Source organism: Syngnathus typhle, linkage group LG8 (assembly GCF_033458585.1).
Source record: "Syngnathus typhle isolate RoL2023-S1 ecotype Sweden linkage group LG8, RoL_Styp_1.0, whole genome shotgun sequence".
In the NCBI taxonomy this organism is placed as follows: domain Eukaryota; kingdom Metazoa; phylum Chordata; class Actinopteri; order Syngnathiformes; family Syngnathidae; genus Syngnathus; species Syngnathus typhle.
The window spans coordinates 8,592,749-8,619,138 of NC_083745.1; the positions used below are offsets into that span (position 1 = coordinate 8,592,749).

General features: G+C 40.0%; 1 protein-coding gene across 10 annotated transcripts in view; it reads right to left on the minus strand.

Annotated features, from left to right (window-relative positions):
- Positions 1-26,390, minus strand: part of LOC133158251 (neurexin-1a-like) — a 165,789-nt gene that overhangs the window by 64,291 nt on the left and 75,108 nt on the right. For all 10 annotated transcript variants that reach the window (XM_061285315.1, XM_061285314.1, XM_061285327.1 and 7 more), the window contains 10 exons: positions 25,398-25,559; positions 22,217-22,658; positions 17,436-17,819; positions 11,082-11,285; positions 9,664-9,690; positions 5,887-6,009; positions 5,326-5,707; positions 4,018-4,208; positions 3,622-3,795; positions 1,246-1,365 (listed from right to left, as the gene is read on the minus strand). In XM_061285315.1, coding sequence (XP_061141299.1) covers positions 1,246-1,365; positions 3,622-3,795; positions 4,018-4,208; positions 5,326-5,707; positions 5,887-6,009; positions 9,664-9,690; positions 11,082-11,285; positions 17,436-17,819; positions 22,217-22,658; positions 25,398-25,559 — 2,209 coding nt within the window. The remainder of the gene's footprint in view (positions 1-1,245; positions 1,366-3,621; positions 3,796-4,017; positions 4,209-5,325; positions 5,708-5,886; positions 6,010-9,663; positions 9,691-11,081; positions 11,286-17,435; positions 17,820-22,216; positions 22,659-25,397; positions 25,560-26,390) is intronic.

The following is a 26,390-nucleotide window of genomic DNA, read 5'->3' on the forward strand; positions in this document are numbered from 1 at the left end:
ATGGCACTAATAGCTTGGAATACAGGAAGGGGTGCATGAGCAACCGAGCGAGGCAAAGGTTGCGTGAAGCTTAGGCGGACTTGACTCAGTTGCCTTTTCTCGACCCACTTAAGCTCAATAGCAAACACCATTCTGCTTGTCTTTCAATATTACCTTCAGACTCTTGACCACTCCAGGCAAACTCCCTGAGGAGGTCTAGACTGGATATTTAGTCATGTCCCATAATAATGATCCGCACGCACACATGCACGTACGTACACATGCATACACGCACGCACATACACACACACACAGGCTCCTTTTAAACTGGTAAGAAATGAAAAGAACAACAGAAAATGTCGAGTGGCATACCAGTTCTTAACAATTATGCCCTTTTTTGGAAGATCACCTGAATGTTTTTTTTTCTTTGTAGTTCACTGCTGATTAATAAACAACTTCAAACCTCAAACAGAAATCATGATATCAAAGTAAATTTTTGTCCCCATTTCTCCCAAACGAATGCTGATATTACATGAGGAAATTCAATTCTCCACAAAAGCAGAAAGCTGTATATGATGAATCACAGAGTGGCTATTAATGTTAATAGGTGTTGTAAATACATGCTGCCATCTTGGAGCCTTCCCAATAGCTTAATTAATCGCAACACTGGTACAACACAAGGTAGCACTTCCATAGCATGCTAATGAATTATATAGAGGCAGGAGGCAAGGTACTAAAGCTAAATTTTGTATAATTCAATAAACTCCATATGTAATTTTGCTGAACCCATTCAATGTTCTAAATTGCCTGCTATTCTACACCAAAGTAAAAAAAATATATAAAGATATACATTTTACCATAACACTTCCTCATTTTTCTTCTCTCCCGCCCATTTCATCCCCATTACAATCCATCAACACAGATAAGACTTCAACTCCATTTCTCACACTAAGATTTTCCCGGGCAAAGAGAAGCTGACTCGAATCTGTATTCCATCGACTCAAGTTTGCCACAGTTCTAGGAAAGTATGTGTGTCCTGGATATTGCATCCCCAGGGCCGTGATATTGAGCTGGGCTATTGTTTTATTAGGTCTGCAGGAACAATGTGTCTGGTTACAGTTACAAGGCACAGCAGGCAGAGTCTTCTAGTCCAAAACAGTACCATCAATGGATTACAACATTATATTCAAGATGCAGAAATGCAGTCAAACTCTCCTTGGAAAAGCAAAAGCATGTGTGCAGAAAAAAACAGATTCAAACTCCTACCGTCATTACACAGCGGTCCACCGAATGTCGTCATGCTGCAGTCACAGCTGAAGCCCTCCCATTGTTGAAGACACACACCTTGGTTGGCACAGGAATCTTCCTGGCATGTCGTGCTGGGGCCTGAGCATCGAGAGAAGTACAACACACAGTGAGCCCACTACCATTACCTGTCTCATTCCACTCAACAAAGAACATTCTCTACTATTGTCCAGCAGAAGTGAAACATACAAAAAAAATTACTGTGACACCACACTAAGATCATATTCTGTGTATTTCAATTGTATTGCTAGTAAGGGGTATACATCACTAGAAAAAAGAAAAAAAGAAAACACATTGCTTTTAATTTATGGCGATTGTCTATTTTTTTTTTCCAGGCGCTGTAATTTGCTCGTGTAAATCAAAAGTGAGGGCAATCAATTTATAAAAAGGATCTTGTTTGTGAATTCCTTCCATGCACGCCTGCCGGTGTTTAGTTTTGTTCTCTTTGTAGAGTTTAGCAACAACAGGAGAGTTTCAAATTAGTACAGTAAATTCAAATTAAAGATATGACTCGGTGACGATCATTGTATTCCATTGGAACTAACGATGTAGGGTGGCAAGGTGAATGGGAAAGTTGGCAGTCATCTCACTCAGGGAGATGTGGAATGTGTGATTGAAGAAGTGGTGGGCAAGCATTGCCAATGTAGAGAAGGGAAATAAATCACATGCTGTATTAAGCAGACCCATTTTCTGCATCTACCTTGCAAATCAGCTTTCATCAATGCAACTTTTGTCGGAGTAGAAGAGGAAGAGGCAAAGTATAGCAGCTGTTAGTAAACAGAAGGATGTCAGGTGGAAAGAGTGTGTGCAAAGATGATTGAAGTGAGTGTTTGTATTGACCAGAAGGATATCAAGGTTTACGCATAGCCAATCACACAATTACAAACAGTGTTCATTGAGCGCAACCACTGACTCAAAGAGAAAAGCGAGTTTGACACAACCACGCACGGTGATGAATTTAATTACATTTTAACCATATAAAAAAAAACAAAAAAAGATCACAACTCGTAAACTCAATCAAGAAGAGTGGATGAATTGTGAAATTAAACTAGGTGACTGCTGCTGAAAAGTAAATCCAATAGCGTATTATCTTTGGATGTGCTACTCATGCTAATCATGCACGCAACAAAGCTTTCATACATAATTCACAATGATTGCTTCTGGCAAACTCTCAGATCCGGTAAGTGTGCACGGTGCAAAACAAAATAGAGATGAAATTGGAAATAGGGGTAACAGTACAAATATGGCCGAGGGAACAAGTAGATTATGATCAAATGAAATGAACAACTGTGTACGGCGAAATCTCATCGCGTGATCAGAAAGCTTGAACAGTTTATTCATGTCATGTGACCTTCATGACATGTGTTGCCAGTGGGGGTGTCTCAGTGTCCAAATGATAACAATCAGAAGCAATTACAAATTTGTATTATGTCAATTGACAAATACCATAGTATGGATAATTTCATAATATGGGAATACATCCCATGAGGAATGGGGGTGGGGGGGGGGGCCAATTATGAATTATCCAGCTTTATTTATGTGGGAATTTTAAAAGTGGGTGTGTTTTGATTTTCTAGAGAGGGAGCCATAGATTGGACTGTGTCTAAACATGAGAAAAGGCCAGTAAAGCAGAAGCAATGCGCATGTACGGTCAACTTTAAGAATGTAAATAAATGCTGCATCCCATCAAATCCACCCAAATCTCATATTTGACTTGCTTTTTAGCAGAAGATTGGAGGATATTTTCTCACAGTCTTCACACCAATAAATTAATAAAACCCATATAACTTACCACTAAACTTTGACTTCAGTTTAAATAACAAGAAGTCCCATTTTGAGGGGAAAAAAAAGGTTTATATTGTAAAAACATGAGCCGAACTACGTTGTGCATCTTGCAGATATTGAAATTTAAAAATAAATAGGTTAAGGCATGCGTGTGTGTGTGTATATGTTAAGTGTACTGCTGCAAACACAGGAGTTTCCCCATTGAGGGAATAATAAAGGATTATCTTATCTTATCTTATCTTAAATAAATAAGTAAAAAGGCAAAAATTGCCCCAGGTTTATACTGTACCATTTGCAAATCCTGACTGATGACCAAGGCTAAAAGTACAGATTTAATAACTGACTTCAGAGAGCTGAAATCATTGAAAAAATTATATGGCTTTTACTTGGGACAAAATGTGTTCAATCAGATGTCAGAAATAATATAAATTATTATAGTCAACAATTTAGGCATATGCTGGAGACTGAGTTTTACTCAGTACTATAGATTTGCTGGCATGAAAATATATAACCAATCAAGAAGCTCAAAACACAATTTTACTCAAACCTCACCTTCACATCCCCTTTCGATATGTCCCACACAGTCCAAGGCATCTGACATCAGATCAGGAAGACGCCCATTCAGATCCACTGACGCCAAACAACCTTGAAAGCCCTCCTTGGCATGCACCAGTTTGGGCAGTTCCTTGTACATCTCCTTTGTCACCCCACCAACATAAAGGTTACCTGAATGATAAGAGGAGAGAAATACAATACTGACTCCTAGTGGACAAAAATCATCGCTCTATAAAAGGTCAGCTCATTTTATGGCAGAACTATAAATTGAGAAAGCAAATGAAAAATTCGGATCATTATTTTTTACACTCGCAAATTTCATACATGCATTTTAATCTTCAGTAACTTCAGTTCTATGATCAGATAATACATAATGTTCAGTAGATTGTATACCCTTCAAGTCCAGGTTTTTGGCCCCTGTGGTGGTCTGGGTGGTAACCTTTGTATCAATCTTGACTGTGTGAAGATTGTTGGCATCTCTGGAGATAATGACACTGTGCCAGTTATTGTCATTGAGAGGCTTGTTGGAGTTCCCTTTAATCAAATGGGCACCATTTCCCAGGTCTGACACATAGTGCAGGTATCTATAATCAGACAAAGTAAAAACATGAATGGAAAAATTATATTGAACAATAAAACAAGACAATAAAGTGTTGCCACCAATTAGTCTCTAAAAGTTGGACCAAGTCTGTTCATGGACTGCAATTATTTTTCTAAAATAAATTATGAAGCATTAGTTTGTGCACCTGCAAAAAAATAACTAAATTATTGACAGTCTGCAGAATTACCAGAGGCTCTGTGCTGTAATGAACAAACCAGTCATTAATTTTGTGTTTTGAAGGCAGTTTGCATGCTCAATTTAATTAAAATGTATGACTTTTTAATGTTCCCGTAAGCAGTACTGTACTGCATAACTCCAGGTCTTACTTGAAAGGAGGTCAACCCATTTGAGCATCAAGAAATGCACTCTTGTGTACTTGATTCCTTTTTATGTTGGGTCCTTGTGTGCCTTTGTGAAGATTAAAATGAATACTAATAGCCAAAAGCTCTCAATTCTGGCACAAAGGCGATAAGAACGGAATTTGAAGTTCTTTAGTAATATGAAAAGTGTCAAGAATTTTATTCACTTCAGAAACTGTTGTGAGGTATGAACAGTTTCACGATAACCTTTTTTTTTTTTGTACAGACAGCAGAGTTGTAAATGTTTAGTTTCTCATACTTCCAGGTATTTTGAGCTGTTGACACACTGACTTAGAATAAAAGGGGGGGGGAAAAAAGGTCAAAATTGCTACACAAATACATTTCAGAATTTTCCTTCTTCATACATTTGTGCTATTGGGTAGGATGGAAAGGCAGAAGCCTTAATTTATAAAGAAACACCTCCAAGCCCATCTACATTTTTTAGAAGACACTTGGGAATATGTGGGAACGCGTGTTATGTTCAAATTATTCATGGTGGAAATAAAGTTTTGAAAGGATGTACTATTGTTGTTTTTTAAAAACATGAAAATGAAAAGGTGCACAAAAAGTGCTATTTTATTCTATCAAAAAATGCTGCCTTCCTTTGATATATTATTCCTATTAACCATCATCAAGCTAACTGAAATATTATAAACAACAGCTCATCATGATCATGAAATGAAAACATCTCTGAGAACATCAGCTCAAACAGAGAGTGAGCATTATAAAGTCCAAACATACCCTTTGACCAGCTCCACCACAATGAAGTCATTCCCATCCCCACTGTTATAGAGGATGAGACCATCGGAAGAGGTGGTTTTAAACTGAAAGAAAAGGTGCATGGAGTAATAAGCCTGCAGAGCAGTGAGTGTCACGTAGCTGGAGCGCGATTTGAAGGTGACAGGATCAGCGATGATGTTCTTGAATCCGATCATGGCGTTGAGCTCGCAGTAGTCGATGTCACCATTTTTACACAGGTCTATGTAGGCCATGCCATTGAAGGACAGACTTTGAAGGTGACCGATGAAATTGGACGGCACCATGGACATGAAGCGCTTCTCCGTCACGATTCCTGTCTCAATGTTGTGGAACTCCAGTTGGGTGTGGTCACCGGCCATTTGACCTTTGATCGCACAAGTGGGCAAAGCAAAGAGAGGGACACAAGCACAACTTCTTTAAAATGTGCATGAAAATGTGAGCGAGAATTGCAAGCAAGCTATTTTTGGGATTGTCTTATATTTTTACAAGGAGGAATCAAAAGGTTTTTTTTTTTCTCCTACAGGGATGCTAGTTAAGAAGTACCTTCCACTGGTGTCAGATCATCTACGGTCAGTGTCAAACTCTTTCCCCTTCTGAAGACACGCACTGTGTGCCACTCATTATCGTTCAGATTCTGACCCGCAAAAATAGTCTCCGGACCTTTGCCTGCAGGACAGTCCAAAAATGGTTAACAAACATACATATGTGCAACGGAGGCATGCACCATAGAAAACCTCAGAGAAATAGTAAAGACGGTGATAGAAAAAGAAAAGAGGGACAGAGTGGATGAGTTCTTTTTTCAGCAAAGACACAAAACATAAAGGTTGACATTGTTAATGGTCCATAAAAACACATTATTCTGACTTGCACTTTGCTGTTCAAATGGAAGAAAAAAGAAATACACCAGAACGCTCGAGAAAGTCCCATTTTCAAAAAGGGAAGTCATGAGAAGTCATGTTTTAATTAGTGGTAATTCAAGAAATAGTAGCTTGTTAGACCACATTCAAGCAATTTACATCACACCAGTAGGTGGCAGCAGATGATCACCATGAAACATTTCCACTTCACTAACTGGACTTCTCCGTGCACGCTTCATTTTGTATAATGTAGCGGCAAACTAATGTTGCTGTGAAATGCAGCTTATAAAAAAAGGAAATACAATATACATCAATTTTCAATAAATACACTCACAGCATTGGGTATGTGATGTTTGTTGCATGCCAAATGAACATGAAAAGTCATGTAACCATGCTGTGTTTTAATACTGAGTGATAATTAAACTGACATGAGTTAATGTAACACTGCAGTCGTCTGATTTATGCCTTCAGCCATTCCTGAAAAATGACGTTATAATATTGTATGAACTGTGTGACTGCTATCAGGCTGGCTATAAATGAGTGGTTACATAGATTCAAGGTGGCAAACACCTCAAGCATAATCTAATTTAAAATCTGATAAATTAGAGCAACTGCAAATTGTGGAAAAAATACAAATCCTGCAAAATGCCTATCTGCATTTACTACTCACAAATCACAGAAATACCTGAATTGGTCTGACGTGATTTAAAAAAAAAAGCAACCTCTGTGAAGATCTTGGATTTTATATAGCTGCCGCTTCAGTGTTCTCCTGCTGTGCCCACACAACCAAACACGCGGATGACAATATCCCATTGTGACAGAATTAAATCTCCAGGCTCTGCCCACTGTGAGGCTTATTTTAGATAGGTGCCAGGTTCATTCTCTTCAACTCCTTTCTGACTATTTATGCTCTCTTTTTCAGTAAGTTCTAAACCCCTGATGCAATACATATGCAAATATTAGGATGCCAAAGTTCTGGGACATGTCCAATCTTAGAGGCCCAGTTCTGCTTTGTAAGCACAAAACACAGGGGGCAGGATTGGAACTGGAGAGGGATTAAGGATATGATAGTGGAAAATTGGAATGGAGTAGCACTTGAAAGTGTACTTGATCGTTGCCTTCCATTTTTCTGCCCTTGTTGCTCTCCAAGGGCGGACAAAAAAGGAGGCGGGCCAAGAGGCCATTTACAAGAGGCATTTCCCCACTGCTTCCCATGCTGTGTGGTTGTGAGACTGACATTAAAGGCCAATTAAAGGCCAATGTGTGTGTAGCGCCCATCCGCCAAGAATCCTCACTTATGGTGATCTATCTGCAGTGAAGGACCCACAGTGATCCCTTGCCGCCTCGTTGACTTCTGTGCCGAAAAGGAACAGCAGAGAAGTATGGCACAAGGACAGCAAGAGAACATGTGATTATTCAGTCAATCAATTTGGGTTGGCAAAATGACAAGCCAGAGGCTGGTGTTGCTCGGCCCAACATCGCGACTCGCTCAGGTGGAGGAAAGAGGCTTGACCGATCAGGAACCGCTGGATTACTGTCAAAAGCAAACATCAAAGTCTGCGGTGGTGCCAAAGAAAGCTTAGTAGGCCACACCAGGCGACCTACTTGTCTGATAAATGTTCAAATGCATTGTGAAAACCTTCCATCACAGAAAGGTTGACAAACAGGGCCAATCAGTCCATTAAATTCATATTCAAAAAGAACGTTGGCTTTTTTTTTTTTACGTTCGACTTATATTGTGAATATCTACATGTATATTGCAGCAAAGATCAGTCATATGTGAATCTACCAGTGGTACTTTGGCATACTTCAAGAGATTATACATTAGCCAATAAAAACGCATAACCTCTAGCCCTGCAATGTTGGGAAAGCAGAACCAGGAAACCATCTGCAGCCAGAATATTCCATCTTATGTGTTTCAGTTTGTTATGGCTTGGTAGATGTTACGAGTGTTTACGTAAATCCAAGTGGCAGTGTTTTCTTCAGACAGCTCTCAGCAGCCCAAGGGAGCCTCAGCCCCTAATTGACAGTGATGTGTTCTTTGAGTTGCTACTGAATTTCTCTCAACCAACCAAGCTGACCAGAACCGCAGCGCCTGGCACTGCACATTAATTAACAAGTGGGGGAAGGAAGAGGACGGATATAACGTAATATAATAAACGTAGAAAAGGAATGAATTCAACATGAATTTAATTAACAGTTACCGCCCCAAACTTCAATTTCCTTTGTCCTGAGGGCGAATTTGGTGTGGCTCTTTAATTTTTATTTGCATACTTCCTCCACTTAGTTTTGAAAGTATGAAAAATACTATATCTATTGCCTATTGTTTTTAATTGTGCTGTGCATTGCAAAGCTATATAATCTATCAATAATTGAGTTTTGTATTTACAAGAAAAAAACACTACCAGTCCAAATGGAGCTACAAAAGAATTACCCAAGTTCTGTGTGCACACATTACGCCTTCACAATATCATCATAAACCAAGAATGACCTTTTAAAGCGTTGACACGAAGAATTAGAGCTGTGAGCTTTTCATTTGCATACGCAAACAAGGGACGCATCCAGGAGGCATGAACAATGCTATTTAGCATTTAGAGAGGTGTTAAGAGTGGCTGGCTCACAGAGGCAAGTCTAGAGGTCACTTCACGTGATGTTACGCGAATTGTGGAAGGCCTAGTACCTCCTCATCATGACCTTCTCAACACGGACAACTGAATTAAAGCATTATTAAACCCCTGTATAGTATTTGTTGGAACTGGCTAAGATTTTATTTCATTCGATACTGACAGTATGTATACATAGCTCTTAGAATTATTTAACAGGAAGTGAGGTCATGCATCGGAATCTGAAGATGTAAACATTTATTCATTGCAGTTCCTGCATAATAAATGTCAGGGATATTTCCCTCTTAAAATATTGCAATGTTACTTCTATGTTGAAAACGCACACTCCCAGATGCACACACAAAGAAAATGATCTATTCTTGCACCATCCTCTTCAAACATTCCTTCCTACTCCATGAGGCAAGTTAATGAGAATAATAAAACCACACTCTGTATTGCCTGTGTATGTGACATTAATGGTGTCATCAATTTACAAGCAGCTACTCATGCTGGAGTCACAGGAAAAGAAAAAAAATGTGACAATGACCTCATGCATGTGTGATACAATTGAAGTATTTGTGAGTTTTTGTTCATGTTAAATACCACTAGAAAATATGCGCGGCTCTCCCCATTACCTCCTCACCCTTTGTACGGTTCTTGTGAACTTTAAAGTTTGAATAAGAACTGCAATGCAAGATGCAAGTCAGAAACATGTTATCTTAGAAATTTTGAATGCCATTTGTAATGGCTGCAGAAAATACATAGTATTAGGCTTCTTGCCATACTGGAGCACACGAATGCCGAGAGAAATACAGTAATAGAAGAACTAAAGAAGAAAATGAATGTGAGCAGTAACTTACTGGAGGTACAGTTTATCCTGACACAATCTAGATGGGGAAGAATAGATGAGAGATAAATTCATCTTTCAACAATGCAGCTGCAGACATCAGAAAAGTATACAGTCCACCTCTCTGGGGACATACACACGGACGCTGACCGTCCTCTGATGCTCTCACCATGGCCTCCAGCTGAGCACAAAAGTGCTGTAGTAGTTGTGACAGAGGAGCACAATTATAGCATTATATAAAATAAATGATAACAGGAGCTATTCAGATTGAATAGGTTTACACATGATTGTTTGTATTTGAAGTTAATTATTTAAATCTATTACTGTACATCATGAGAGCATGAGATTTTGGTCAGAGTCAGACAGGGCCAGCGAGACAGCTGTGTTTATCCTTTGCTACAAAAATATACTGGAGGCTAAAATTCCGACGGATCATAAAATACAGTAGTTAATTACGGTAGTTAATAAAATAACTAACATTGGATTTTTACCTCAATGTAACGAATACTGAGTAGAACCAGTCTATTTCTACGTTTACTTCAAGCTAACACTGACGTCTAGTGTATCGGTGTTCTCAAGCTGTAAAAGACAAAAGAGTACAAAAAGAAGGAAGCAGACTTTTTGTCGTTCCTTTTCCAGCCTGCTGGATTGTGGTCTTAATTCTAACACAGCAGTTCTAGTTGTCAACTTTCATGACTGACTTACAGTAAGCCGCGGGCATACAGGCTTTATCTTACTTTTCCTTTTTACCTCCCTGGTTGCAAAAGCTCAGCTCATGTTGTGCTCTGCGATAGGTGACCCAGTTGGAAAAACCCCTCCCTGCCTTCTTTTCTGGCCCTGCCTGTCGTGTGTTGTCAACCGCAGCAGAAAAGTGGGAGCAAACAGCCAGAGACCAACACTTGCCTGCCCCTACAGGAAATGCTCCGGTTTTAAAAAGGGTCCGAAAAGTCGGCCTTCCAATAGTTGATACGTGCGGATCATATTTGATCCCTTTGACAGGAAAAACGGGGGCAGTGGCCTGTTTTTGTTTTGGCATTCTGGTTTTGTCAGTAACAAGCATTAATTAGCATTGATCATCCATCCATCCATCCATCCATCCATCCATCCATCCATCCATCCATCCATCCATCCATCCATGTCAGCCAAACACACCGTTGAGGAATAAATAGATGGAATGGGCGGTGAGCATTTCCTTGCTGGGCAAAGGCAACTGTGAGCTCAAGTGGCAGTAAGCAGAGAGCCGCAGACTCTTGCCATTGAAAGCTTCACACCATCTCCTTCTATTCAAGAATATGAATGTGTATAATAATGTGTGTGAAGTACAGCGCATGTGGTGGTAGGGCAGTGCATTTGAAAGAGTTGTCAGGCATAATTTAGCTCAATTTGACGCATGACTTTGCTACTGCAGAGGATACACGCTTGGGTCGCTACCTAAATTGACAGTCAACCGGACGCGGCCGCTCTCCAGCTCCAGACGCAGTGTGTCGGCCGAGTCCCGAGAGGTGGTGGCAATTAGGATGCCATAAGCTCGCTGGGATCGGAAGCGCATAGAAACATCTTCGGCTTCCGTGTGCATCACCACTGGCAGCTGGACCTTCATAAACTTGCTGCCGTCGTAGCTGAGCACCGTCGCCTCTGCAAATAGATTAAAAAGAGGGACAAAAAAAAAAAAAAAGGATCAGTGAAACAAAACATGGCAGTTTTATTGCAAATCCGGTCTGTCACTCCTGCCGAAGGGGCTATTATACAAACATTTCACAATCCAATCAGATTGCTGTGCTATTATTTTCTAATGTTCATGTACTGTCTGCAGCTTTCTCCAGCTTTTACCCAAGGGCAATTTTCCAACCTGTTTTGAGTCAAGAGCCACACTTTACATTGGAAACATCTCACAGCACTCCGCAAAGCAAATATAATGATGCAGATTTCAATGAGGGGCCGAATAGTTGATCACCACGTCGATAATCTCTCAAGAAGCTGTTTTTTTTTAACCGTGTCTTCTATCATCTCGTGGAAGACCTAGTCACCGTCATTGACCAGCGTACTTGTCAATATTTTGCTAACAGATGAACAAACATACAATACCTGCTGGAAAAAAAAAAAAAAATTCCCATCGCACACCTTTGTGTGCCATTGTAGAGATGTTGGAAATGACTGCATGCCCTAGGATATTGTGCCGTATTAACAAGTGTGACATCTTGATGAAAGCAATGCCACCTTTGTATACTTGCATAGCGCCTTGCAGAGGTACCAAAGCCACAAGAGAATTATTAAACAAGAAAGACGTGAAACATGAAAAAGAATGTGGTCTTCAACATGTGCCACACAGCCGTAAGCAAATTGCTGCTGTGCCTAGAAAGACATTTGTGACTCACAGTGCAGTATAATAGAGAGACACATTGCTCAGGATTACTCATTGTCTCCAAAAAGGTATCCAAACAGACAGTAAGTCTGAAAAGGTATTTAGATTCTAACCAGGCCGCCTCCGCAGGTGAAAGCTCACCATTATGGAATAGGGAGGCAAGCTTAGATAGGATTGCATTTTTTCTCACTCACATATGACAGGAAATAATCAATATAAAGTGACCGGAGCTTTGTACCCACGTTTTGTGCGTCACGATGACGTACTACACGGGGACATTGACTGAGGCAAAAAAATATGAAGATCAACATGATCTGTGTTTGTCCGTCGACTTTACATATTGAGCATCTGCCCGCTGCCGCTGCATTTACTCAAAGCATTAGGCAGCTGTCTGGAGAAATGCCAGGGAGATTGTTAAACGCTGGCAGGAGTTTGTAACAGCATTTCCGAGAATGTAACTAAACCGCAACCCAATAACAAAGCCATTATTGCTCTTGCAGTGGAGAGACAGATAGTTCGAAGTGGAGGGAAATGGAGAGTTTGGGGGTTATAGGGTATCACTGTCCCACTCACCACCTCATCACCACTTCCCAGTCACATGTGACATCCAGCCCTTCCGGAGTGGCTCAGTCACATTTCTCACTCAAATCCAATTTCTCTACGCCCCTCCTGGGGTACCCTTTAGGTGACAGGGCTGTGACAAACGAACCACACTGCTTCCTACCAGGCTGACACAGCATCGTGTAGCATTTGAAAACTGTCGGAAAACAGGAAATACTGAATTCAAATTATTACTACTTGGAAAATGTTTATTCCCAGAGGATATTTACTGTTCTTTGCTACTCTTTACACATAAGTACATGCTGGCTCACTTTATTTGATTTATTCTCTTCAATCCCACTCTCATCCTTTTTTCCGTTGATGCTATCTCTGTGAAAATAAGATGAATTTGTATATTGAATGCTGCTGATCAATGAACAAAATAGTGTACGCAAGTGACGGTTGTGAGTCATAGCACCTTTGGTTTAAATAAAAGTGTTCAGAAAATACCATCTACTAGGAGTCAAAAAATGCGACAACTGCTTCATGACGCAAATTAGAAGCTTCGTTTTCTCATCACTACTGTACATGTCTTTATTTGTCTCATCTTATTGTATCATACAGCAGTAAGACAGCAACTCATTCAAGAACATCTACAATCAAAAACTATTTGGAGCAATAGCTTTAATAAAGGCTCGCCTCGTTTCCCTTTTTAATTTACTATGTGTAATTACCACAAGAGTCTCCTGTCAAACTGAAAACAATCTGTGATCCGAACCATGAAATTGGTGTTTTTAATTACTTCAACCATTACGTCACCGTTCAACCATTCAAGCTGCATATATGAGTGAAGTCCAAATATATCTGTGGAGTAAAATGTGTGGGAAGCACAGCCTCATCCAAAGTGAGCACCGCTCAAAAACCCAAGTGCAGTTGTTTTCCGAGGCCCTTCCATGTAACTAAATTGAGCAGAATGAGGCTGTCAGAGTGCCCAACATGAGACTGTCACAGGACAGATGGAAGCTACCAAACCAAACCAAGCATTAATTTCCCCGCATGTAAAACACAAAACAACACTGACGTGTGTGCTTTTCAGAAGAGTCAGCATGTGTTTGCATCTGTGTGATGTGACAAATTAGGCTTTGATAGTAACAAGGGGAAGGAATGAGAGACACTACACAGTTTTTTTCCTTTCGTTTTCCCCTCAGGAGAAGAGGCTCTGCAGGAAGGGGAGCTGTCAACTGCATGTCACAGGATTGTGATGTGCATGCCAAGGTACCGGGCACCAGGTCCAATCCAATTTACATTTTGCTGGGGAACAACTGCCAAAGGCTTTGGGAAAATATATGTTGAGGATAAATGGGAAGGAATAACAGGATATCATAAATAATTCAGACACCGTCCTCTTTAACACAGCCTTCCTGGAACATGCACAATCAAATCAACTGAATTCTAATGATGAAATATGTACAAAGCTAATTCAATTAAAAGTTAGGATTCCTGCAGATTTTCTCCAGTGTCATTATTATGTTTTTAAAGTCGTTGACACAAATTTGTCTCTGCGTGGCCACAGTGCAGCAACCTAGTTTGTGCGACAAACTAGGTTGCTGCACGGTCGACATGGATTATTTGGTCCCTCGAGAAAAATCTGTGACTTTAATCCTGTGTTATCAGAAATATATACACGCCAGCTACGTATTTTACGATGGAAAATCCGTTGTGGACTCTTCAAAGAGAGTTACACTTATTTTAATAATTTAAAAATGAAGTCAATTGAATAATACTGCAATACAGATAAATAAATTCAAGTCATGAGGTAATTTATACGGTGTGACATGCTACCATATGCATTTAACCGCAAATAACAAGTCTATATGTGTTCAGAACAATGTATTGATAATAAAATCTGCATTTAATGCAGTTGTTTGCTGCACTCAGCAATGCAGAATGCCATATCTCATTAGGGAATTTGTGCATGTCCTCCAATAAGCCATCTGTTAGCCTGCCTTGGCCTTACACGAATATTTGAGCTAATTAGCAACTGGATCAACAATGGAGGGCCAGCCATTTGGGATGCATGGACAGAATAGCTTTTTCTGCTTAATTAAAATCTCCCAAAATAGGGCAAATAGCTTCATGCCTCACTCTAGAAGCCCCCACCCCCTACTCTTGGAATCTGGGTTGTCATAGTTGTCCTCCTACACCATATGTAATTGCTGTACTTTGCCACCGGGGGGTACACCACGCTCAGATAAGTGAGAGCTGTGGTAATTCTTTTGACAGCTCCTCTTCCTACTGGTGTCTGCTGCATCCGACCAGCATCATGGCAATCTGGAGCCATCAAAACAGCTGGCAGCGGGCCAGGGCACTTCCACTGTCACTGTTCTCACTCACTGGCACACTAATGCCAGTATTTCAGCAGACATGGCCAGAACACGAGAGATGAGGATATCGGCCAAAACACAGTAAGACACTTGAATGTGAGAAGAAAAGGAATAAGTGTGACGATGAATTAATGGCTGTGAAGATGCAGTGCTTTCGTTTCCATTTGCTTGACGTCAAAGCGGATATTGCCTTTGTTAACCGCCAAAATTACGTTCCAGATCATTACAATAGCTTTCAAATGTACAGTAATGTCAAATACAATACTCTATTCCTGTCTGTCATCTGATGAGTCAAAACTGGAGCACACGTGTGAGGGGGAAAGGCAAAGGAAAGCAGTGCTCAGCAGAGCAAAGCTCAAATGGCATATTCAAAAGAGCTCAAAAGTGTTTGGTCAAAAAACACTTATGTATGTCTATTGTGTTGCCATAGCATTAAATGATTCAATATTCTTGTTTTCTTCTATTTGAGTCAAGCTATTACCACTTACTGCAATTTTTATCTTAAAGTACCATCGTGATTCAGCGAGATTGTTTTGCTACTGCAGTTAACATAAGTGGTGATGTCACCCATGGGTTTGTAGAAGATCGAGTGGTTAACAGGGTTGCCCGTGGCTGTAGGTTGACTGGTTTGATTTCCACAGCAAATAGGTACGAGAGGAGCGAGGGAATGAGTGCCCCTCTCCAAAGTAGCCACAATTCAATAGCAGCACTTAATTGTGCTTTACAAATGGAATGCTGCAAGAACAAGGATGAAAAAAAAAACATGTTTAAAATGGTTTATCTATAGATAATCAGTAAGCAAAAGCTAAAAAAATAATAAAAATGCTAGATCAGGGCACTCTGTCAATGACCTGGAAGTGTCAGTACAACCATGTTGTCATGCAATCTATGATAATGATGCAGAATGGTTTGCAATGAGGAAACCTGAAGTGCATTGCACCATGATAACATTGTCACATGCTTCACCTCTTTTCGACATTTGCCTTGATTATGCATATTTTAATTTGTTCATTAATATGCATTGTGTTGTGCATGTAGAAGAAAACTGTACAGCCTTATTGTTGCGTGTTGCAATCATTAATTAGCCTCTTTCGCAATGCTATTTATTGACATGAATTCATCTACAAAAGAAAGATATGCGTGATTCATGTAAGACTGAAAAACAATGTGTTCAATTGAAAAACTCATTGTCTCGTAGCAGAACATGATTTTGCAATACATGCATTTAAAAATGTCATCAAAACTGTAACGCTACTCATTTTAATTGCAGTCTGTTCACACAGATAAACCAAAATGTTATATTACAGCCTTTCTGATTTTTGCAAAAGAAAATGATTAGGCCATCTGACAAGGTGATGTTTTGACCTAGCCAGATTTTGATCAAGCAGGTCGGACTAAGACTAATCTGCTGGTCAAAGGCCAAAAAGCTGATGTAGGCAGAAACGCACTACCACAACCTTGCTGAGCTTTGCACTCTGTGAAACCCAAACACATACAGGATCTTTGTAATTCGGGAAAATCTATCAGAACTATAGATCCATAACAAAACCCAAACTTAATAAATTGCCAGTCGAAGCAGTCGTACTGCTTGGGTAAAGTTTTAATGCAATATAGCCAATAGATATAGTTGCATGGTTAAGCCAAGACTCCGAGCCTTAGGATTTCACTCCTCATCTTCATCTTCTCCGGAGGAAACATGATGAGTATTCTGCACCAGTTCTGGCCATAGCCGAGTGGTTTGATGAGTTAAAAGGTTAGCAGAAGACAGCCAATTTGCAGACTATTGTGCATGCTAGATATGACCGCCAGTATGTCTCAGCAGTGCATCAGTCACCTGCCATTCAACACAGTCCTCCACTGAACACTTTACAAACCTTCACTCTTTCTGGCTGCCGTGTTTAAATGATTTTTTTTCCTTCAAATAAATCAGTTTTTGTCCCTGTTTTAAAGTCAGCATCAGGGATTTTGAAAAGAAAACAGCACCAGGCTTCCCTCTGACTACAACAGAAAAAAATTGCACCTTAAAGGCATGCACTTCCCAATCTATAGCTTTATAGAGTGGAAAAAGTATGTTGTAAAGTTTAGTTCAACTTCTGCTCTGTGAGTTGATTTTTCCCTTTGGACATGGATCTCAGTGGGTCCCCTATACAAAACTTTTTTTTTTTTTTAACAAAACCACCTTTTAGTTCCGGACTGCTAGTACTAGAACTATTTTCAAATATCTTTCACAATCAGGAATGTTTGGCAGTTAGTCAAGTCAAGTTTATCTGTATAGCCCTAAATCACAGGCAGTCTCAAAGGGCTTCACAGTTGGCACCATTTTGACTCTTTGATTAATTATTTGAATTCCCATTATTCTGGTGGGTGAATCATAATTTGGAAATGAGAAGAAATTCTGGCATCTCCGAAAAAAATAACTTGGAACCCTTACAGGGAAAAAGAATTGGGTCATTGTGCAGTGCTGACAACATTCCAATCAGAGCTAGAAGGACATCTTACCTCTTTCACAGGAGCGACCCAAGTATCCAGTTCCAGAGCAGTCGCATACATATCGGTTCCAGCCTTCTCTGCAGATGCCGTTGTTTTGGCAAGGATTGCTCAAACATTGCTTGGGGTGCTCCTTCGAGCATGAGGGCTTGACTCCTGCAGCCTTCTGAATTTCAGCCAGGCGCCGCACATCTTTACTTTGCCCATCAATAAATAGATCTCGAATGCAGCCGACGTAACCATAGTTAAGCAGAGCGGTCCACACCTCAGTGGGGAACACCAGGCCCATTTTGTTCTCTGGCAGGCCCCCAAGGTACAGGTTATCATCCAGGTCCAGAATTTCACTTTCTCCAGGGGCTGTATAGGCAGTTCTGAGAGTATTGATAGAGATGGTACCTAAAAACAGAGACAGAAGGATATTTTTCAATAAGGTGTGAAATCCAGAAAACTCAGTTAAAGATCCAGAGGTCCAATGGAGAAGTTATCCTAATTGGTGTTATCTATTGAGACAGGGTCAGGGCTTTCTTCATTTAGAAAGACTGATGAATGTTGATAAGACGTATTAATCACGAGGAAGCTAGTCTATTATCTGCTTAATCCCGGATCCCTCGCATCCTCCTCTCCATTTTCCCTGGATTCCTCATAAGACATCTCATTTATCTTAAAGGAGTGAGAGAGAGCGCAGAGGTGAATAAAAATTTGGCGCCCCTTCAATCACTTCAGCCGCTCGTAAAAAAAAAAAAAATTGTAACCATCTTTTTGAACTTGATTAACGGTCGGCAGCGTTTTTCACTCCGTCTCTCCTCCTGTTTGCCTCTCCAACATAAACCCGCAACAAGAGTTTGTGTGTTTCGCCAACATGATTTATTGCTCTCATTCAGGTTTAATCCTCGATCTGGAGAACGGTAAACAACAGCGGACATGGCTGGACTGTAAAGTTTTAGAAAGGAAGGCCTTGGTGTGGAAATTGTATCAAGTGATTAATTTGTACACAGATCTGTTACTCTTAATCTAGGTGCCATTGTGGATCGTTAATTAATAACCGTCACCCTCACTTTTTATATGGAGTGATCTATACAGCAAGTTTCTGCCAGGAGAAAGCAGCAGAGAAGTAGGCTAAGGATGCTCCAGAATAATATTCCCAGAAAATGATCATTTGCATTTTGAGTGACAAATGCTTGCAACGGAAGATATGAGGGGCTAATAGTTTATTGCCTCAGGGCAAATCACTTTACTGTTTGTTGTGAAATGGGAGCAGAGCTTTTAAGTTACTTTTCTTCTCAGTTTGGGTTGGGTTGGAAGCCCTGAAGCCCACATTAGTTTTCATCAGGGCTGTATGGCATTTAATGACATAGTAAATATTAAATGGGGCCTTTCACACTTTATTACACCTGCAATTATCATTCATGGATGTGAATATAGCATCATATTGTATGTATGATAAATATGTAGTTAGGAAACAGTTAGATTGCGGCTAGTAGTAAATCTATTTTGACCATGCGATGATCGTAGATAACAATGAGCCAGCATGTTTTGTACACAATGACCGAGAGAAAACTGGAGGACCAGGAGCAGAATATTAACCTGGTCCCGCCAGCATGTTGTAGCCTGTTTTCAAGGTTCCGGCCCCAGACATCTGTTCCAACGCTTCCCTGCCACCACCAACTGCCCCTGCACTTTCTAGCCACATCTGTTGTGACTTCCAAGTCTTGCACACTTGGCAAGGGCCGCCCGTTATACAGCCAGAACAACTCCCTTCAGATTAAAGCTAATGACCACACTACATCATACTCTTAAGTGAAGAAACTTTTTCCTCATTCGGTGTGGTTAGTGATGGGAGTGGCCACCCTTCACTTTTGTGAAATTCCCATGGCAAAGCAAACCATTCTTCAGTCAACTTCAACAGCGTTCTTTGTTTCTTACATACACACCATCATCTAATGACTTCTTTACAATCCATGACATCTACAAGTAAATGCAATTATTGTATGAATAAACAAAAAAGGGTGTTTTGTGTCCAGGGGAAGGCTGTCTAAATTAATGCAAGTGGAAGTCTAGAGGATGTAAGCATATGGTTCAGTGCTTTGCTTTCTTGACACAGTCCTGTAAAGGAAGTGTGTAAACACAGTCTAGGTACGTTGTCGGAAGGCACTAAAGAATCCCGTGGGGATGTGTGCCATCACCAGACAGGTGGCATGAGGATCCTTATACGCATTTTAGGACTATGTTTGGAACACCATTCATCGCCAAAAGGGTTTAGGGATGTACATGTGTGATTGCTGCAGAGCATAAAAAAAGAGGAGATGGATCCAGTACAAGATGGGAACATGGAGACAAAGATGTCTCTGTAAAGGGCATGGAGGAGGAGAGCACAATGACGTAAGAAAGCAGATGAAGGAAAGCAAAACAATGACTTTGGATAAACTAAGCCACTTGATCAAACTAACAATGCACACGGAACTCAGTCAAAAATAACGATGAAGCTCCCCATTAAGGTTTCTAAAGGGTTGACCCAACCCTTATTATTAAACTAGAAAGTCAGGCTCTTATACTTTCTTCATCAGCAGCCAGGCACAACTTGGCATGATACCTCCTAACCCCACTCACACATCCCCAAAATGTGTTAAACCGGGGATTACTACAATCCAGTTAGGACGATACGGCCAAATCTCTCTATGTGATTGGATTCTCTGTTGGGAGAGAGCTCCGGGGATGTGTTGCCTCTGTGAGTGTGGGTGTGCACGGTCATATTCTTCGCGAGTGTGTGTGGCATCGGCGTGGACACGGTGGCAGGAAGTGGGGTTCACAACAGACCAATGCCCATATATCAAGTGACCGACACTACTCTCATGCACAGAAGCCCCCCCTCACTTAAGAGTGTCACTTAGCGTCTGTAATGTATTGAGGTTAGAAGATGCTGTCAGAGAGCAGGAGTCCATTCACAGATGTGCTTCCTGTAGGAAGAGCCTGAATGCAGAAGATATCATGATCCACTATTGTCAAAGATTGCGGCTCAAGTGTGACTCATACAAGACCCGGCTGCAGATAATTACATTTGGCTCTTGTGGTGCACTTTAGTTTTGAGTCAATTTGGAATATTAATAGAACACTTGGCATGGAGAAAATTGCACCATATGTGTCATGTTTATTCCTCCCGCACAATTTGTGAATGATTGAATGAATGATATCAGAAAAGTTTTTCATTTAATCAGACGTTACATTTTATTGTGAACTCAACATTGGGACTAGTATTTCAGCGTTTCTTTCTCGAATAATTAAAGTGAGGCAACAATCTACACAAGTAATGTTTTCATACCAATCTTAGTTGGCAGCGGGTCTTCACCGGCGTCGTCAACAAGCTGCACGACACATTCGGATTCGTGAAGCAACAGTCAAATTTTTTTTTAACTTATTTATTATGAAAGGTATGCGAATCTTATGCGAGTGCAACCCACAGGTCGCTGGTGTTACTTCTGAATAAATGAAAAAGTTTACAGAATGTAATGACTCCACTTGGTGTTTTGCACTCAGCAGTTTATCAAACAGTATTTTGCGGTTCAAACAAATCTCAAGATGCAGGAAGGTTTTGTACTTGCAAGATCTCTAAAAGATGAACTAGCCCCGCTAAATTAGAAATGTGTCTTTTAAAAACATGGATACTTTGAGGTCTAATGTTAAGCATTCCGAGTCTTCCCACTTTGATATTGCTGTATCCCTTTTTTTATAGCACGGAAGAAATAATGCTATGAATCTGATGAAAACAAGATAAATTATTCTTATCTGTCATTAGGGCAAATCTCAGCACAGCACTGTGTAGCAACTGTCTTGGTCCTGGGAGAGACTACCTCCTGTTTCCATGGAAACTTCAACAGGGTAGACAGAACAGTGACTAGGAAAAGCTCAACAAAATGTACGTGTGGACAAGTCGGTTAATGAGCATCATCTAAGACAGAAATGTTTTTTGTTTCACCCACCATTAATAGCCACAATATTTTATTTGTAAACACTTTGACTTCAGTGCTGTGCAGTGATGAAAAATGTGTGACCCAAAGTTATGTACATTGGCGCTCCAGTGTTGCTTTAGGTTTTAATGAATTCTAATTCTAATTCTTGGGGACCAGAAAACGTCAACGAGTAAATCCAATTTACATTATGACTTTGTAAGAGCTTGGCTAATAGCACGTACAAATAAAATGCTGCCTAGATAACCACATCAAAAGGGACTAAAACAGCAAATGTGAGTTTGAGGGAAACGTCGGTCAAAAATAAATTGAGGTAAACGAGACTGGAAGTCTGGTGGATGTATGGGATTTGTTCAAAGACCTTTTTGAAGTAAAGTGAAAAGCAAATCAAAGTAGGGATTTATTGTTTGACAACAGGCAAACACGGTCTGCTCAAACCAGTCCCAGAAAAACATTTAACATATCTGAAGAAGAGGTTTGGTGGATGGATGGATGGATGGATGGATGGATGGATGGATGGATGGATGGATGGATGGATGGATGGATGGATGGATGGATGGATGGATGGATGGATGGATGCCCAATGCAAACATTCACAATGCAGAATGAAAAGGGTATTGTGACTTCACATTTTATGACTGACTAATACTGCAATTTTCATTGCGCATCATTATATTTTATTCTGTTTAACTTTATTTTATGAAAGAAAAAGGCAGATTTCATGGCTGTTTTTTTCCTACCTTGCTTTGGTTCTTTACAAATGGTTTTATTGTACATGCTATTTCGGAAAAGACACGAATCACCGTATTAAAGGTTACACAATTGACTTACCAGATCTGCCGTCTCGTTGGAAGTCCACGTGGTACCACTCGCCATCATTGACCTTCTTGTTTACTGCCTTGGTCTTTGTAGTCCCTGAGCCCATGTCCAGCAGCAGATACAGGTGGCCATCCAGCATCTCAATGGCAAAGAAGTCCACTTTGAGGATCTGGGGACTTTTGGAATCCTTCTGCTGCTGCTTCGGTTTGCCATGGCTGAAGAGGAGGAGTCCGTTTGGCTCTGTGGTACGGAAGTCAAATGAGATGGAGCCTGTCTTCTTCGCATTCCACTTGTTGAGGACGATGAAAGACTCTGGTGTCTCAAAGGTAATCGGATCCAAAGTGGCCACATTCTCACACTTGAACGCCACAGTACCATGTATCTTCATCTTGGGATCTCCCTGCTTGGCCAGCCTTGATAGCTCAAGTCTTACATCATTGTTTTTATACACAACCTAATGAGACAAAGCAAAAACAAAATGATTAGGCACATGCATAGTTTTTTTTTTTTAAATGTAGGCACGTTTTTGTAATCATGCTGAAGGTTTACAGTTTACAGGCATGTGTAACTTTAAGAGGGATTTAGTTGGAAGCAAATCGCAATATGGCAAATTCAGTTCATTGGCACAGTGGACTGGAATGCTTTGATGCATTATTTTGTGTTTATTTTCTTCTTCAAAAATGGATGCCATCTTGCCAACACAGACTCTTATTGAGAAGTATGCAGCTGTACGCGCTGTTTAAATGGTTACGGAGTCCCGTTAACAGGCTTTAATTGATGTTATGTAAAGTTGAGCAATCTAGCTGATTATTTTGCCCGTCAGAGAAGTTCCAGAATCATTACAGTATGTTTCAAATCCAAACTACAAGTGTTCTCTTTTAAAGTAATCCCCTGGGAGTCTCAGACATTCTTTCAAACTTCTCTGCCACAGTGTCAGGCACTCCTGGAAGGATTGCACGGAAATATTCTCATTCATCCAGTGCCTTGTTTTCTCAGGGTACTGAATCCATCACAACTCTGGTTTTCTTAAAATTTCTCAAACAAGAACAGTCCAGCACTTACGTATTGAAAAAGGACATTCAACTTTTGCCTGAACCTAATTTGACCTGACTTTTTAAGGGTCACGTCCAGCTGGTTTCAATACTTGATGTAGCAAAACAAGGAGCTGAATATCAAAATTTACAACAGGTCCTTGATCCATTAATGAACAAATATATTGCCTTGCTTTTTAAAGACTCCACTCAGCTTGGAGTGTTACAGATCTGCATTTTGCCCCATACTAGACAGAAAGTCACAGAAAGGGGTAAAACTGGATTCAAACAGCCGTTATTAATTTTGCCATTCAGCTCTTTGTCATACAACATCAAGTAGTTCAAAAGGTACTGAAACATTAACCAGCTGGACATGAGCATTAAAAAGCTTGTAAAAGGTCAGTAACTCAGTTTTTGATAGTAGTGTGTGTGACCTGCATTTCACACATGTAAACAAACAGCTGCTATTATTATACACTGTTATTCTTCACTTTAAACGAGGTGTGTGTCAGTTTATAACAAGTAAGGTGACGGGTGCTACCACATGCCCATAATGAAAATCAGCAATTGAGTGACGACAAGATCTCTGCTAGAAAAAATGGTAACTGCAGTGTTAAGAGGGGGCACTGCAAGGACCACTTTGCAGAACGAAAAGTGCTGGTATAATGGGGCTTAAACAAATTAGAGACAGCAATAACAACATTATTATCCAATCTGCATAATGACAGCGTAGCTCGAGTAAGAGTTACAGTAATGACATGGTTGCTTTGTATAGTCTAATAATGTTAAAATTGCATAATGAGACATTTACAAGCAAATTTTAGGCAAGGATTTTGTTCAATGAAAGATAACTGCGGTTATTCTGAATAGGCCTCATTTAAGAATTAGAATATCTTTGGATCGGTGAACCTGACTTCCTTATTTTGATTAAGCTTAGTGAAACAAATACTAGTCACATAGAATGCCAACGCTAGTGTTATTAACGGTAGATAATAACCATGCACCCCGTCTTCAAAAGAAGACTTCTTTAGTCACGTACCTGTATATGTATGCAATTTGTCAAACCACATAGCAGTTTACAGCTGAGGAAAACATGGTGTCCTTGTTGATGTCAATTCTAGCACATGAATACACCGTACTTAAATATGCATGGATAACTGTGTGGCTAGTGTATCCAACTGTAAAATGAGAAGCAACTTGAATCCAATATGACTGTTATTATGAAAATAAATTAAACCATTGCACATACCAAACAAGACGTCTAGCAATCATCATGTGCCCGGCAAACAAAATCAAAGTGACAAAACCGACCACCTGTAGCAGAGACATATTTCCATTCTCTAAGGTTTTCTGTTGCATATAAGTGCAATATGGTACAATAATGACAATAAAAAGGATATATGATTGATCATTTTACTAAAGCTTTTCTAGGTAGGAACTTTTATGTATCCCTGAAGTCCTAAATAGATGCATTAGTTCACAAACTCTCTCAAAAATCATGTAAAAAATATCAAAGCAGAAAACGTAAATGTCATACATTATCAACCATTGGAAAATAATTCAAACTCCCTTTTGATCAGTCGACCAGCTAATTAAATTAATTTTAATAAAATATATCATTGTGACAAAAAAATGAGTCAGATTCAAATGGACCAATCTCAATTCATATGGTTGTTATAGAATGGACCATATTGTGTTTTTTATTTTCAACTTTGGAGTTATTAAATTTTACATTTTTAGTCTTTACATTTTGAATTATTTTTAGTTATTGCGATTGGCTGGCAATCCGTGCAAGGTACCCCACCTCTCACCTTAAGTCAGCGGGGATAGGCTCGAGCTCTGCTTCAACCCTGATGAGGACAAGTTATATAAAAAATGGATGGATGGATGGACATTTTTAACAAGAGCACGTGTCCCAAAAACAGCAGTACAGCACCAAAGTGTACTGAACCTTTTTATTGGAGCCCTTCACTTTTTAGGCAGTGTAGGACATTGAGAAACCTCCTCAGCTTTGGGTTGTGGAGGCAAAATAAAGCTTGTGTGTGTGTGCGCGTGCGAGAACACTAAAAGGCTCCCCCACTATGGAAGGAAGGTTTGTTGAGTCTTTAAGTGACATTCTGACTCCCCACTAGTTTGAAATTGGCCACTTAAGTGCTATTTACCTCCTTGAGGCAGCCCATGAAGTTGTTGCTAACTGGCGATCCAGGCAGGTCCGCTGTGCTCGGACTCCCACCAACGTAGAAAAAGTCATCGGAGCCAAGCATGGTATAGTCTTCTTGCGTATATCCCGTAGTTGTCAAGATGCCATCGACAGATATTGTTACCTAGACAAAGCACAGTGAAAGGAAACACTCTACTCAGCCTATGTTACAATACAACTAACTTTCCTTCTTCCCATCAGAGACTTATTTTCCTCTACGTCTTTTCCAGAAACCCATTTTCATGTCTGTTGTTCATGTCTTTTTTCTTGTTTTGTTGTTATTTTGTCCAAATGATTTGTTGGAGGACACCATGCCCCCAAAAGAAGTGCTGTTTTAGAGAGTTAGTGAACAGTCCAGGATACAGTGTTAGTATTGCCCCGAATGCAACGTAAAACTATTTAGCAGACACAAAAATGGTGTTAGTAGAATGTTAACTGGGCTAGTTGAAGTCAAATATTAGTACGCCTAGCAGTTCTAAAAAAAAGTCAGATGTTAGTGATGAACTACATGCTGAATCTCATTATTTGAAGAATAGCCAAAGACAAAAATAAACATGCATGTCACTCTTTTCTTTTTGATCATTTACATACAAAAAGAAAATATTCCAAAATGGATTGGGTTACCGAGGTTTTTATGCTTGCGAGTGCATCAGATGCATGCAGAGACTTATGGACACTGCCAAACCACAAGACGGCATGGGAAAGCACCAAAGAAGACAACCACAGCTCTACAAAAGGCTTGTGTGACGCAACACTTAGTCAAAAATCATGCCGTGCCAAATGAATCAGGAGCCAAAGGAAGGCCAGCCAGACAGCAAAGGGTCTCTAACATTTAAAGTAATCAAAATGATGCTAATGAATGGGTCTCAGACAAAATTGGACGGAAACATGTAAAGAAATAAATCAATTAAGGTGGATACAAATGATGATTAAAAAATATATAATTGCAAAATAA